Below are 16466 nucleotides of genomic sequence, written 5' to 3' on the forward strand. Positions count from 1 at the left end.
TTAGTACAGGTGCATCAAAGCTGGGACCGAGAGACTGAAAAAACAGCTTCTATCTCAAGGCCATCACTAGCACATCAGAGACGGCTGCCTATAGACATAGATTTGAAATCACTAGCCACTTTAATAATGTTTCCGTATCTTGCAATACTCATCTCATATGCATAAACTGCACTCTACACTATTCTACTGTATCTTAGCCACTTTGTGTTTACATATTGCATGACTCATCTCATTTGTATATACTGTATGGTATTCTATACTACGCCACTGACTGTTAAACAGCCATATCCAGCACATCAGAGGCTGCTGCCTATAGACATAGATTAGAAATCACTGGCCACTTTAAGGAAATTAAACACTAGCCACTTTAATAATGTTTCCTTATCTTGCATTACTCATCTCATATGCATAAGCTGTACTCTACACTAATCTACGGTATCTTATCCACTTTAATTGTGTTTACATATTGCATCACCCATCTCATATGTATATACTGCATTCTATACTATGCCACTGTATCTTAGTCCAACGCCGCTCTGACATGTATGTATATATTCTTAATCCATTCCTTACTTAGATGTGTGTATATTTGGGTACACAGTTGAAGTCGGAAGTTTACATACACCTTAGCCAAATACATTTAAACTCAGTTTTTCACAATTCCTGACATTTAATCCTAGTAATAATTTCCTGTCTTAGGTAAGTGTCACGTCCTGACCAGTATAGGGGTTATTTGTGATTGCAGTTTGGTCAGGACGTGGCAGAGGGTATTTGTTTTATGTGGTTCAGGGTGGTGGTTTGTTTAGAAGGGTGTTTGATTTATTATTTCCGGGTTTTGGGTTATGTTCTATTTTTTGTATTTCTATGTTCTATTTCCCAGTCATGTGAAATCCATAGATTAGGCCCTAATGAATTTATTTCAATTGACTTATTTCCTTATATGAACTGTACTTCAGTAAAATCTTTGAAATTGTTGCGTTTATATTTTTGGTCAGTGTACATTTTAAAAATGCATTTAGTGTTATGAAAAATGGCACTGAGTTCTGTGTCTTGAAAATGTAAAACGATGTTCCAAAAAATGCTTATACGTAAATAAGGAAAAGCTGCACACAAACAATATACACCTGTCCAAGCTGGAGGGTGGGGAGGTCAAGTTGGAAGGTGGGGAAAGTGCATTATCTGTTCGACATTGAAGGATGTTTTTGCAAGTGTAATTTTCTGAGAATCTTTCTGAAGACATTTTGCAGAACATTTTTGAACTCTTTTTTTTATTTATCTTTCTGTTCTAATAATAAATATTATAATTGTGTATTCTACTCCAATCACTGTCTCCTTCCAGGTATTTGTGCCACTACTCTCCCTCCCAAGTTAAGAACCTGTTGTCCTCTATGGCTACAGTATCCTTTATTGCCACAAATACCACACCATAGTACAACTCCATTCTGTCTGTCTGTCTGTCTGTCTGTCTGTCTGTCTGTCTGTCTGTCTGTCTGTCTGTCTGTCTGTCTGTCTGTCTGTCTGTCTGTCTGTCTGTCTGTCTGTCTGTCTGTCCGTCCGTCCGTCCGTCCGTCCGTCCGTCCGTCCGTCCGTCCGTCCGTCCGTCCGTCCGTCCGTCCGTCCGTCCGTCCGTCCGTCCGTCCGTCCGTCCGTCCGTCCGTCCGTCCGTCCGTCTGTCTGTCTGTCACTTTGCTGCCTTACACATGTAGGTTATCCTAATGAGAAAATCTGGTTGAAATGTCGTCATTTCAACACATTTCGTTACATTCATGTAGATTACAGTTTCATTCAGTGTTCAAGCATTTGAAACAAACTATAAACTGGTCTGTGGTTCAAGTGGGCAATTTGGAAATGTTTACAGCAAGTAACACCTTGATTGTCTTGCAGTACTACAATCACTTGCAATGTCTGTACAAAGGTGTGTGTCTGTGTGCTCACTGATGCTTACCCTGTATAAGGGGGTACTTGGCCATTAGCATCAAAACCCAGCGTAGGGTTGCCCCTGTGGTGTCTGTACCAGCAGAAAACAGGTTGGCCACAGAGGATATCAGGTTGTTGTCATGGTAGTGAGAGTTCTTGTTGCCAGATTCCTTATACATACAGAAAAAGCATTTTAAAGGGGCGAAAATATTTTTTCCCCTCGATAGTCATGGTCGAGCAGTCTTTCCATTCTTTTCGAAGGGCAAAGATTTGCTTTCAAAAATGTGTTTTTACATGTAACTTCTACACACATTTTACATACATGGTGTAGCAGTCTTAGCTGCAGCCTCCAGAACACATACACTGAGTGTACAAAACATTAGGAACAAATGCTGTTTCCATGGCTTAGACCAGGGATCATCAACTAGTTTCACCCGCGGGCCAATTTTTTTCTCTCAAACCTTTCTTACATTTGTAGACAATCACACGTGTCTCTCTATTATGCATGGGAATACTTGGCAACAGATTTCCAAAATTAAAAATCAGTTCCTAGTGTTTTTACAGTCTTTTGTAAAAATAAATAAATAAAATTGAAACCAAATAAAACCACCCGAGGGCCAAATTCGGTCTCTGGGCTGCCAGTTGGGGAAGCCTTACATAGACTGACCAGATAAATCCAGTTGAAAGCTATGATCCCTTATTGATGTCACTTGTTAAATCCAAAATCAGTGTAGAAGGGTAGGAGACAGGTTAAATAAAACATTTTAAGCCTTGAGACATGGATTGTGTATGTGTGCCATTGGGCAAGACAAAAGATGTGTCTTTGAATGGGGTATGGTAGTAGGTGCCAGGCACATCAGTTTGAGTGTCAAGAACTGCAACGCTGCTGGGTTTTTTCACGCTCAACATTTTCCCATGTGTATCAAGAATGGTGCACGACCCAAAGGACATCCATGCAACTTGACACAACTGTGGGAAGCATTCTAGTCAACATGGGCCAGCATCCACTTGACACCTTGTAGAGTCCATACCACCAACGAATTGAGGCTGTTCTGATGGCAAAAAGGGGTGCAACTCAATATTAGGAAGATGTTCCTAGTGTTTTATACACTCAGTGTATACCGCTGCAGCCTGGGCCCAATGCCATTTCAGCACAATCTCTCCTATATTTTCTTCATTCTCTATCACATGGGCCATTTACGCATTACTCAATGCCCACTAAATCCCTAGATTTTATTCATTCAAAGAATTAACATGTTTTATTTCTGGGGGGGGGGGGGGGGGGGTAGATCAGCTTTAATATTGCAGATGGAAGCTACAATCTATCAATGTAAATGTCAGCATCATTTCCAATCCCCCATACTGTTTTTGTAAATATGTACAGTGCATTCCGAAAGTATTCAGATCCCTTGACTTTTTCCACATTTAGTTTTTTTACACCATAATTGTAAAATGTATTCAATTTATTTGTTCCTCAATCTACACACAATACCCCATAATGACAAAGCAAAAACAGGTTTAGACATTTTTACACATTTATAATAAAATAGAAATCGTAAAAATTCTCTGTCTTAGGTTAGGTACGATCCCCACTTTATTTTAAGAATGTGAAATGTCAGAATAATAGTAGAGAGAATGATTTATTTTGACTTTGAATTTCTTTCATCACATTCCCAGTGGGTCAGAAGTTTACATACACTCAATTAGTATTTGGTAGCATTGCCTTTAAATTGTTTAACTTGGGTAAAATGTTTCGGGTAGCCTTCCACATGCTTCCCACAATACGTTGGGTGAATTTTAGCCCATTACTCCTGACAGAGCTGGTGTAACTGAATCAGGTTTGTAGGCCTCCTTGCTCGCACATGCTTTTCAGTTCTGCCCACAAATGTTCTATGGGATTGAGGTCAGTACTTTGTGATGGCCACTCCAATACTTTGACTTTGTTGTCCTTAAGCCATTTTGCCACAACTTCGGAAGTATGCTTGGGGTCATTGTCCATTTGGAAGACCCATTTGCGACCAAGCTTTAGCTTCCTGATGTCTTGAGATGTTGCTTCAATATATCCACATAATTTTCCTGCCTCATGATGTCATCTATTTTGTGAAGTGCACCAGTCCCTCCTGCAGCAAAGCACCCCCACAACATGATGCTGCCACCCACGTGCTTCATGGTTGGGATGGTGTTCTTCGGCTTGCAAGCCTCACACTTTTCCATCCAAACATAACGATGGTCATTATGGCCAAACAGATCTATTTTTGTTTCATCAGACCAGAGGACATTTCTCCAATAAGTATAATCTTTGTCCCCATGTGCAGTTGCAGACCGTAGTCTGTCTTTTTAATGGCGGTTTTGGAGCAGTGGCTTCTTCCTTGCTGAGCGGCCTTTCAGGTTATGTCAATATAGGACTCGTTTTACTGTGGATATGAGATACTTTTGTACCTGTTTCCACCAGCATATTCACAAGGTCCTTTGCTGTTGTTCTGGGATTGATTTGCACTTTTCGCACCAAAGTACGTTAATCTCTAGGACACAGAACGCGTCTCCTTCCTGAGCAGAATGACGGCTGCGTGGTCCCATGGTGTTTATACTTACGTACTATTGTTTGTACAGATGAATGTGGTACCTTCAGGCATTTGGAAATTGCTCCCAAGGATGAACCAGACTTGTGGAGGTCCACAAAAAAAAAATCTGATGTCTTGGCTGATTTCTTTTGATTTCCCCTTGATGTCAAGAAAAGAGGCACTGAGTTTGAAGGTAGGCCTTGAAATACATCCACAGGTACACCTCCAATTGACTCAAATGTAGTCAATTAGCCTATCAGAAGCTTCTAAAGCCATCACATCATTTTCTGAAATTTTCCAAGCTGTTTAAACGCACAGTCAACCTAGTGTATGTAAACATCTGACCCACTGGAATTGTGATACAGATATTTATAAGTGAAATAATGTCTCTGTAAACAATTGTTGGAAAAATTACTTGTGTCATGCACAAAGTAGAGGTCCTAACCGACTTGCCAAAACTATAGTTTATTAACAAGACATTTGTGGAATGGTTGAAAACGAGTTTGAATGACTTCAACCTAAGTTTATGTAAACTTCCGACTTCAAGTGTATATTTATATATATATATATATATATATATACACACACACACACACACACACACACACACACACACACATACACAAACACTCAAAAGTTTAACAACACATTCTCATTCAAGTTGTTATTTTTACTATTTTAATAGTGAAGACATCAAAACAATGAAATAACACATGAAATCATGTACAGTCGTGGCCAAAAGTTTTGAGAATGACACAAATATTAATTTTCACAAAGTTTGCTGATTCAGTGTATTTAGATATTTTTGTCAGTTGTTACTATAGAATACTGAAGCATAATTACAAGCATTTCTGTCACGACTTCTGCTGAAGTTGTTTCCTCTCCTTGTTCGGGCGGTGTTCGGTGGTCGGCGTCGCCGGTCTTCTAGCCATCATAGATCCACTTTTCATTTTCCATTTGTTTTGTCTTGTATTCACACACACACCTGGTTTCAATTCCATCATTACATGTTGTGTATAGAAACCTCTGTTCCCCCCCATGTCCTTGTCCGGAATTGTTTATTGTAGGGCTTGTGCACATTATGCTGGTGTGTAACGGGTTTTGTTTACCCATTGATTTATTGTTCAGTTAACTGTGGTTTTATTTATTAACCTGTTATGGCTAGGGGGCAGTATTTTCACGGCTTGATAAAAAACGTACCCGATTTAATCTGATTACTACTCCTGCCCAGTAACTAGAATATGCATATAATTATTGGCTTTGGATAGAAAACACTCCAAAGTTTCTAAAACTGTTTGAATGGTGTCTGTGAGTATAACAGAACTCAAATGGCAGGTCAAAACCTGAGAGATTCCTTTACAGGAAGTGGCCTGTCTGACCATTTATTGTCTTTCTTTGACATCTCATTCCATTACAAAGGATCTCTGCGGTAACGTGACACTTCCCACGGCTCCAATAGGCTCTCAGAGCCCGGGAAAAACCTGAATGTCGTCATTCCAGCCCCAGGCTGAAACACATTATCACCTTTCTCAAGTGGCCGATCAAGGGACTGTGGGCTTAGGCGCGTGCACTGGCCGCCCCCGTGTTTGTGATTTTTCCTCTGTTTACCGAAAAGGAGATTCCCGGTCGGAATATTATCGCTTTTTTACGAGATAAATTACATAAAAATGGATTATAAACAGCGGTTGACATGCTTCGAAGTACGGTAATGGAATATTTAGAATTTTTTTGTCACGAATTGCGCCATGCCCGCGACCCTGATTTACCATTTCGGATAGTTTCTGGAATGCACGAACAAAACGCCGCTATTTGGATATAACGATGGATTATTTTGGACCAAACCAACATTTGTTATTGAAGTAGCAGTCCTGGGAGTGCATTCTGACGAAGACAACAAAAGGTAATCAAACTTTTGTAATAGTAAATCTGATTTTGGTGAAGGCTAAACTTGCCGGGTGTCTAAATAGCTAGCCCGTGATGGCTGGGCTATGTACTTAGAATATTGCAAAATGTGCTTTCACCAAAAAGCTATTTTAAAATCGGACATATCGAGTGCATAGAGGAGTTCTGTATCTATAATTCTTAAAATAATTGTTATGCTTTTTGTGAACGTTTATCGTGAGTAATTTAGTAAATTGTTAGTAAATTCCCCAGAAGTTTGCAGGGGGTATGCTAGTTCTGAACGTCACATGCTAATGTAAAAAGCTGTTTTTTGATATAAATATGAATTTGATTGAACAAAACATGCATGTATTGTATAACATAATGTCCTAGGTGTGTCATCTGATGAAGATCATCAAAGGTTAGTGCTGCATTTAGCTGTCTTCTGGGTTTTTGTGACATTATATGCTAGCTTGAAAAATGGGTGTCTGATTATTTCTGGCTGGGTACTCTGCTGACATAATCTAATGTTTTGCTTTCGCTGTAAAGCCTTTTTGAAATCGGACAGTGTGGTTAGATAAAGGAGAGTCTTGTCTTTAAAATGCTGTGAAATAGTCATATGTTTGAAAAATTGAAGTTTTTGTATTTTTGAGGAATTTGTAATTCGCGCCACGCCTATCATTGGATATTGGAGCAGGTGTTCCGCTAGCGGAACGTCTAGATGTAAGAGGTTAAACTGCGCCGTTGTAAATCAGTTTTTTCTCTCCTGCGCCTGACTTCTCTGCAGCCAGTACGCACCCCCTACAGAATTCCGGACCAAACTTATGGAGTCAGCAGGAGCAGGTACCCCGGGTATAGGGGTGGAGGAGCATGTCCGGGAGCATGCAGCAATGCTCCACCATCTTGGCACCGCCATAGACCGCGTTGTCCAGACAATGGACCGCTGGGAGATACAGGAAGTTCTCCCAGCACCTCCACCAGCACAACCAGGGTCTCCATTATGCGCCCCTCCTTCTCCTGGTCCCAGTGGGATTCGTCTCTCCCTTCCCCAGGAATACGATGGGACGGCTGCGAACTGCCAGGGGTTCCTGTTGCAGCTGGACTTATACATGGCAACCGTCCACCCGGCTCCTTTGGGCCGTGAGAGGGTGTCCGCTCTCGTATCGTGCCTCACCGGGAAAGCCCTGGAGTGGGCCAACGCCGTGTGGAGAGAGGGAGATGCGGCATTGGACCAGTTTGAGGAGTTCACCCGCTGCTTCTGGGCAGTCTTCAATCACCCTCCCAAGGGTAGAGCGGCAGGTGAACGCCTCTTCCATTTGAGGCAGGGGACGAGGAGCGCCCAGGAGTTGGCCCTGGAGTTTCGGACCCTGGCTGCCGGCACGGGATGGAACGACAGGGCCCTGATTGACCATTATCTCTGTAGTCAGCGCGAGGACGTCCGTCGGGAGTTGGCCTGCAGAGACACCATCCTCACGTTCGACCAGCTGGTGGACTTGTCCATCTGGCTGGATAACCTGCTAGCTACCCGCAGACGTTCAGATCGGGGTCTGTTGGTTCCATCCCCTCGCACCCCCTCTCTGATACCCATGGAGCTGGGAGGGGCGGTGCGCAGGGAGACTGGAGGGGTTTCCAGCTCGTGCACCATCTGTGGCTGCAGAGGTCACACTGCCAGTCGGTGCCGGGTTGGTTCCTCTGGGTATCGAGGCAGCAGGCAGGGCACTCTGGCGTCACCCCAGGTGAACCGGCACCATTCTCACCCAGAGCACTCTGTTGCACATATGTTTGTGTATGTCACTTTTCGTGAGTTTTCCCCGCATTCCCAGCATAAGGCGCTCGTCGAATCAGGCGCGGCTGGGAATTTTATAGATAGATCGTTCGCCCATAGTTTAGGGATCCCCATTGTTCCAGTGGCTGTGCCCTTCCTCGTTCACGACTTAGATAGTCAACCATTAGGGTCAGGGTTGATTAGGGAGGCCACTGCTCCTCTGGGCATGGTGACGCAGGGGGTCACAAAGAGAATTAGTCTCTTCCTTATTGACTCTCCTGCGTTTCCCCTGGTGCTAGGCCTACCCTGGTTAGCTTGTCATGACCCCACTGTTTCTTGGCCATAGAGGGCTCTCACGGGGTGGTTGCGAGAGTGCTCGGGGAGGTGTTCAGGGGTTTCCGTTGGTGCTACTACGGTTGAAAGTCCAGACCAGGTCTCCACCGTGCGCATTCCCCCTGAATATGCAGATTTGGCTCTCGCCTTCTTCAAAAAGAAGGCGACTCAATTACCACCCCATCGACGGGGCGATTGTGCGATAAATCTCCTGGTAGACGCTGCACTTCCCAGGAGTCACGTGTATCCCCTCTCACAGGCGGAGACGGAGGCTATGGAAACATATGTCTCCGAATCCCTGCGTCAGTGGTACATTCGGTCCTTCACTTCACCCGCCTCCTCGAGTTTCTTTTTTGTGAAGAAGGACGGAGGTCTGCGCAAAGTGTATTGACTATCGGGGTCTGAACCAGATCCCTGTGAGTTATAGTTTACCCGCTACCACTCATAGCCACAGCTATTGAGTCAATGCACGGGGCGCGCTTCTTCACCAAACTAGATCTCAGGAGCGCTTACAACCTGGTGCGTATCCGGGAGGGAGACGAGTGGAAGACACCACCTCAGTACCACCTCAGGGCACTATGAGTACCTCGTCATGCCGTATGGGTTGATGAATGCGCCATCAGTCTTCCAAGCCTTTGTTGACGAGATTTTCAGGGACCTGCACAGGCAGGGTGTAGTGGTGTATATTGATGACATTCTGATATACTCCGCTACACTCGCCGAGCATGTGTCCCTGGTGCGCAGGGTGCTTGGTTGCATGTTGGGGCATGACCTGTACGTCAAGGCTGAGAAATGCCTGTTCTTCCAGCAGTCCGTCTCCTTCCTAGGGTATCGCATTTCCACCTCAGGGGTGGAGATGGAGAGTGACGACATTTCAGCTGTGCGTAATTGGCCGACTCCCACCAACGGTAAAGGAGGTGCAGCGGTTCTTAGGGTTTGCCAACTACTACCGGAGGTTTATCAAGGGTTTTGGTCAGGTAATGGCTCCCATTACCTCACTGCTGAAGGGGGGCCCGGTACGTTTGCAGTGGTCAGCTGAGGCGGACAGAGCTTTTAGTCACCTGAGGGCTCTGTTGACCTCGGCTCCCGTGCTGGCCCATCCGGATCCCTCTTTGGCGTTCATAGTGTAGGTGGACGCGTCCGAGGCTGGGATAGGAGCTGTGCTCTCTCAGCGCTCGGGTACGCCACCGAAGCTCTGCCCCTGTGCCTTCTTCTCGAAGAAGCTCAGCTCGGCGGAGCGAAACTATGACGTGGGGGACCGGGAGCTGTTGGCTGTTGGCTGTCGTCAAGGCCTTGAAGGCGGGGAGACATTGGCTTGAGGGGGCTAAACACCCTTTTCTCATCTGGACTGACCACTGCAATCTGGAGTACATCCGGGCAGTGAGGAGACTGAACCCTCGCCAGACAAGGTGGGCCATGTTTTTCACCCGTTTTGTGTTCACCCTTTCCTACAGGCCAGGCTCCCAGAACGTGAAGACAGACGCATTGTTCTGGCTGTATGACACAGAGGAGCGGCCCATGGATCCCACTCCCATACTCCCCGCCTCCTGCCTGGTGGTTCCGGTAGTGTGGGAGCTGGACGCGGACATTGAGCAGGTGTTACGTGCAGAGCAAGCTCCCGTCCAGTGTCCTGCTGGGCGTCTGTACGTCCCGTCTGCTGTTCGTGACCGGTTGATCTATTGGGCCCACACGTCACCCTCCTCTGGTCATCCTGGGATCGGTCGGACAGTGCGCTGTTTGAGCGGGAGGTACTGGTGGCCTACCTTGGCTAAGGACGTGAGGGTTTATGTTTCCTCCTACTCGGTGTGCGCCCAGTGTAAGGCTCCTAGGCACCTGCCCAGAAGGAAGCTACACCCCTTACCCAACGGCCTGTCATCTCCTCCCTCTGCCCGGTCTCCCTACAGCCTTATAGACTGCGGAGGCCTTGTTTACGCACGTCTTCCGGCACTACGGGGTGTCTGAGGATATAGTGTCTGATCGAGGTCCCCAGTTCACGTCTAGGGTCTGGAAGGCGTTCATGGAACATCTGGGGGTCTCGATCAGCCTTCCTTCAGGGTTTCACCCCGAGAGTAATGGGCAGGTGGAGAGAGTAAACCAGGATGTGGGCAGGTTTCTGTGGTCCTATTGCCAGGACCAGCCGGGGGAGTGGGCGGCGTTCGTGCCCTGGGCCGAGATGGCATAGAACTCATTTCGCCACTCCTCCACTAACCTCTCCCCCTTCCAGTGCATACTGGGATACCAGCCGGTTCCGGCTCCTTGGCATCAGAGTCAGACCGAGGCTCCTGCGGTGGACGACTGGTTCAGGCACGCGGAGGACACATGGAAAGCTGCCCGTGTTCACCTTCAGCGGGCCATGCTGCGCCAAAAAGAGAACGCAGACCGTCACCGCAGTGAGGCCCCGGTGTTCACACCGGGTCTGGCTCTCGACCCGAAACCTGCCCCTCCGCCTATCCTGCCGGAAGCTGGGTCCGCGGTTTGTGGGGCCATTTCAAGTCCTGAGGAGAGTGAACGAGGTTTGTTATAGGTTACAACTCCCCCCCGATTACCGTATTAACCCCTCGTTCCATGTGTCTCTCCTCAGGCCGGTGGTGGCTGGTCCGCTCCAGGAGTCTGAGGTGCGGGAGGTTCCTCTGCCCCCTCTGGACATTGAGGGGGCCCCGGCGTACTCCGTTCGTTCCATACTGGATTCGTTGCGTCAGGCGAGGAGCCTTCAGTATCTCGTGGAGTGGGAGGGGTACGGTTCAGAGGAAAGGTGCTGGGTTCCGGTTGAGGACCCTTCAATGCTGCAGGAATTCCACCGCCTTCGTCCGGATCGCCCTGCACTTCGCCCTCCGGGTCGCCCCCGAGGCCGGTGTCAGCGCACTGCTGGAGCCGCACGTCAAGGGGGGGTACTGTCACGACTTCTACCGAAGTCGGTTCCTCTCCTTGTTCGGGCAGTGTTCGGCGGTCGGTGTGGCCAGTCTTCTAGCCATCATTGATCCACTTTTCATTTTCCATTTGTTTTGTATTGTATTCACACACACACCTGATTTCAATTTCATCATTACATGTTGTGTATTTAACCCTCTGTTCCCCCCATGTCCTTGTCTGGAATTGTTTATTGTAGTGCTTGTGCACGTTATGCTGGTGTGTAACGGGTTTTGTTTACCCATTGATTTATTGTTCTGTTAACGGTGGTTTTATTTATTAAACTGCGCCGTTGTAAATCAGTTTTTGCTCTCCTGCGCCTGACTTCTCTGCCTCCAGAACGCACACCCTACAATTTCATAAGTGTCAAAGGCTTTTATTGACAATTACATGAAGTTGATGCCTAGTCAATATTTGCAGTGTTGACCCTTCTTTTTCAAGACCTCTGCAATCCTCCCTGCAATCCTCCCAATTAATTTCTGGGCCACATCCTGACTGATGGCAGCCCATTCTTGCATAATCAATACTTGGAGTTTGCCAGAATTTGTGGGTTTTTGTTTGTCCACCCGCCTCTTGAGGATTGACCACAAGTTCTCAATGGGATTAAGGTCTGGGGAGTTTCCTGGCCATGGACCCAAAATATCGATGTTTTGTTCCCCGAGCCACTTAGTTATCACTTTTGCAAGGTGCTCCATCATGCTGGAAAAGGTATTGTTCATCACCAAACTGTTCCTGGATGGTTTGGAGAAGTTGCTCTCGGAGGATGTGTTGGTACCATTCTTTATTCATGGCTGTGTTCTTAGGCAAAATTGTGAGTGAGCCCTCTCCCTTTGCTGAGAATCAACCCCACACATGAATGTTTTCAAGATGCTTTACTGTTGGCATGACACAGGACTGATGGTAGCGCTCACCTTATCTTCTCCAGACAAGCTTTTTTCCGAATGCCCCAAACAATCAGAAAGGGGATTCATCAGAGAAAATGACTTTACCTCAGTCCTCAGCAGTCCAATCCCTGTACCTTTTGCAGAAAATCAGTCTGTCCCTGATGTTTTTCCTGGAGAGAAGAGGCTTCTTTGCTGCCCTTCTTGTCACCAGGCCATCCTCCAAAAGACTTCGCCTCACTGTGCGTGAAGATGCACTCACACCTGCCTGCTGCCATTCCTGAGCAAGCTCTGTACTGGTGGTGCCCCAATCCCACAGCTGAATCAACTTTAAGAGACGCCTTCTTCACAACAATTGAACCGCTCTCCTTGAAGTTCTTGATGAATGGTTGATTCAGGTGCAATCGTACAAACTGAGGCTGCAGACTTTGTGAAAATTTATATTTGTGTCATTCTCAACTTTTGGCCACGACTGTAGTAACCAAAAAAAGTGTTAAACTAATCAAAATATATTCTATATTTGAGATTCTTCAAATATCCACCCTTTGCCTGGATGACAGTTTTGCATTGTCTTGGCATTTTCTCAACCAGCTTCATGGAGGTAGTAACCTGGAATGCATTTAAATTAACAGGTGTGCCTTCTTAAAAGTTCATTTGTGGAATTTATTTCCTTAATGCGTTTGAACAATTGTGTTGTGATAAGGTGGGGGGGTATACAGAAGATAGCCCTATTTGGTAAAAGACCAAGTCCATATTATGGCAAGAACAGCTCAAAAAAGCAAAGAAACTACAGTCCATCATTACTTTAAGACATGAAGGTCAGTCAATACGAAAAAATGTCAGTGCAGTCGCAAAAACATCAGGCGCTATGATGAAACTGGCTCTCATAAGGACCGCCACAGGAATGGAAGACCCAGAGTTACCTCTACTACAGAGGATAATTTCATTAGAGTTACTAGCCTCAGAAATTGCAGCCCAAATAAATGCTTCACAGAGTTCTAGTAACAGACATCTCAACATGAATTGTTCAGAGGAGACTGTGTGAATGAAGCCTTCATGGTCGAATTGCTGCAAAGAAACCACTACTAAAAGGACATAAATAAGAAGAGACTTGTTTGGGCCAAGAAATACAAGCAAGAAAGGTGGAACTTTGTCCTTTGGTCTGGAGTCCAAATTGTTGATTTTTGGTTCCAACCGCCGTGTCTTTGTGAGACGAGGTGTGGGTGAACGGATGATCTCCGCATGTGTATTTCCCACTGTAAAGCATGGAGGAGAAGATGTTATGGTGTGGGTGTACCTTGCTGGTGACACTGATTTATTTCGAATTCAAGGCACACTTAACCAGCATGGCTACCACAGCATTCTGCAGCGATACGCCATCCCATCTGGTTTTGGCTTAGTGGGACTATCATTTGTTTTTCAACAGGACAATGACCCAGCACACCTCCAGGCTGTGTAAGAACTATTTTACCAAGAAGGAGAGTGATGGAGTGCTGCATCAGATGACCTGGCCTCCACAGTCACCCAGCCTCAACCAAATTGAGATGGTTTGGGATGAGTCGGACCGCAGAGTTAAGGAAAAGCAGCTAACAAGTGCTCAGCATATGTGGGAACTCCAAGACTGTTGGAAAAGCATTCCAGGTGAAGCGATCACGTTTGAAGGTAAGACCCATTGCAGCTGGAAACAGGAAACTGTCAATTGCGTTGAAAGGGACAGACCAAGGCGCAGTGCTCATCTTCTTTTAATTATGTAATAAAGTGAACACTTAAACAAAAATAACAAACCGACAATCAACAGTCCCGTAAGGCACACAGGCTATACAGAAAACAACCACCCACAACCCACAGGCAAAAACAGGCTGCCTAAGTATGGCTTCCAATCAGAGACAACTAACGACACCTGCCTCTGATTGGAAACCATACTCGGCCACACAAAGAAAAACGAACATAGAGAATGAAAACTAGAACATATCCCCTGGAAACAAACAAACCCCAAAACACACAAAAACAACACCCCCTGCCACGCCCTGACCAACTACAATGACAAATGACCCTTTTTACTGGTCAGGACGTGACAGAAACTTTGCAGCTGCACCCTGGACGTAGGCCGAGGCCAACCCACCATCGCTCTCACCTTCCCGGGATCCATCTGGACACTCCCAGCAACGATGATGTAACCCAGAAAGGGGATGGTGGAGCGTTGGAACTCGCACTTTTCTGCCTTCACAAACAGCTGATTCTCCAGAAAGCGTTGAATAACCTGTCTGACATGGAGCACGTGTTCTTGGGGGGAGCGGAAGAAGACGAGGATGTCATCAATGTAGACGAAGACAAACCGGTTCAACATGTCGCTGAGAACATAATTTACCAGCGCCTGGAACTCTCATAGTGGCCGCTGGCCGTGTTGAAGGCAGTCTTCCACTCGTCCCCCTCTTGTACCCGCACCAATTGGTAGGCATTCCGTAGATCCAGCTTGGAAAAAACAGCGCCCCTCTGGAGGGGCTCGAAGGCTGAGGAAATGAGTGGTAGCAGGTAACTGTTCTTCACAGTAATGTCATTGAGTCTCCGGTAGTCAATGCATGGGCACAGGGTCTTTTCCCTTTTCTCCATGAAGAAGTACCCTGCGCCGGTGGGAGAGGAAGCGGGTTTGGATAAATACTGTTGCTAGGGAGTCCCCAATGTAAGTCTCCATAGCCTTGGTCTCTGGTCCCGACAGAGAGTACAGCCGTCCCCGGGGCAGCGTGGTGCTCGGGAGAAGGTCAATCCCACAGTCATAGGGTCGGTGCAGAAGAAGCGAAGTGGCCCGGGCCTTGCTGAACACCTCCCGGAGGTCCTGGTACTCCGTGGGAATGGTGGAGAGGTCCGGGGCACCTTCCGAGCCCCCAGGAAAATGTCCCAGGGCAGGCTGCGCTGACTTCAGACAATGTGCGTGGCAGAACGGACTCAAGCCCATGATGGCACCAGTAGACCAGTTGATGAGGGGATTGTGTCATTGGAGCCAGGAGCATCCCAAAACTATTGGAATCTGAGAAGACTTGATGAGCAGAAATTGCATCTTGTCGCTGTGATTCCCTGTCACCTGTAGGTGGATGGGAATGGTATTATGCGTGACCTGGCCTTTAGAGTGTCCGTCCAGCGCTCTAACATCCATGGGAATGGAGAGGGGCTGAGTGGGGATGTTCAGCTCGGAAGCCAGGATAGCGTCCAGAAAGCTCTCATCGGCCACAGAGTCAATGAGGACCCGGAAAGATTTGGACTGGTCTCCACACAGCAGAATGGCATGAAAAGGGTTGCGAGCAAGGCAAGCCCAACTCTGCCTAGTTGCCTAGGCTCGGGATGCGGTCGAATCGGCCGTCTTCGGCAACTCCCGGGGTAGGTCGGTTAGCCTCGGGTTCTCTCGGCAACGAGACTGTCGGGGACTTCCAGGATGACTCGGAGGTTCAAAATCTTTCTCCCTCCATCATTCCCATAATTGCCCATCGATTCGGACAGTCAAAGCGATGAGGGAATCGAGATTCGTAGGCACCTCTCGAGCAGCAAGCTCGTCCTTGACCTCCTCAGAGACGCCCTGCAGAAACATATCGAACAGCGCTTCCTGGTTCCAACCACTCTCCGCTGCCAATGTGCGAAAATCCACCGCATAATCAGCCACACTACGGGAGTCATGCCGAAGCTGAATTAACCTCTCTCCCGGAAAACGGGGAATCAAAAACTTTATTTTCTTCTCCCACGAACCCCTCCTGACATATGGCCGGCTGTTGTTCCCATACAGCAGTAGCCCAGGTGGAGGCCTCTCGGACAACAGCGTGATGAGGTAGGCTATCTTGGAGCGGTCTGAGGGGAAGGAGGAGGGCTGAAGCTTGAAAATGAGGGCACACTGAGCTAGAGACCCCCGACAGGTGCTCGGCTCTCCATTAAAAGCGTTCCGGAGGAGGTAAGGGGGGCTCCCGAGAAGGTGGAGTGACCGATGAGATGGTGCTACTCTCAGCTGAGTTACTGAGGGGCTGTGGGGTTACCGCCGTAGTAGGCTGCCTCCCATACAACCCGTGGAATTTCCCCAGGATCATGTCCAACGCCCTGTCATGGCGTTCAGACAGCATTTGGACCCCCTCCATTAGGCCACGAAGCAATTCATACTGCCTATCGATGGTGGCTCCTTGGGAGGAGATGGCGTTGCGCAGCTGGCCCGGGGCTATTGGGTCAGTCATGGCCAGTTCGTAC

The 16466-nt window shown here is 47.1% G+C and overlaps 1 protein-coding gene across 2 annotated transcripts in view; it reads right to left on the reverse strand.

Annotated features, from left to right (window-relative positions):
• Nucleotides 1–16466, reverse strand: part of LOC106601851 (cytochrome P450 2K1) — a 33750-nt gene that overhangs the window by 7475 nt on the left and 9809 nt on the right. For both annotated transcript variants that reach the window (XM_014194264.3, XM_014194263.3), the window contains one exon: nucleotides 1946–2087. In XM_014194264.3, the coding sequence (XP_014049739.2) occupies nucleotides 1946–2087 (142 nt within the window). The remainder of the gene's footprint in view (nucleotides 1–1945; nucleotides 2088–16466) is intronic.

This window comes from Salmo salar, chromosome 03 (genome assembly GCF_965601325.2).
Source record: "Salmo salar chromosome 03, fSalSal1, whole genome shotgun sequence".
Taxonomy (NCBI): Eukaryota; Metazoa; Chordata; class Actinopteri; order Salmoniformes; family Salmonidae; genus Salmo; species Salmo salar.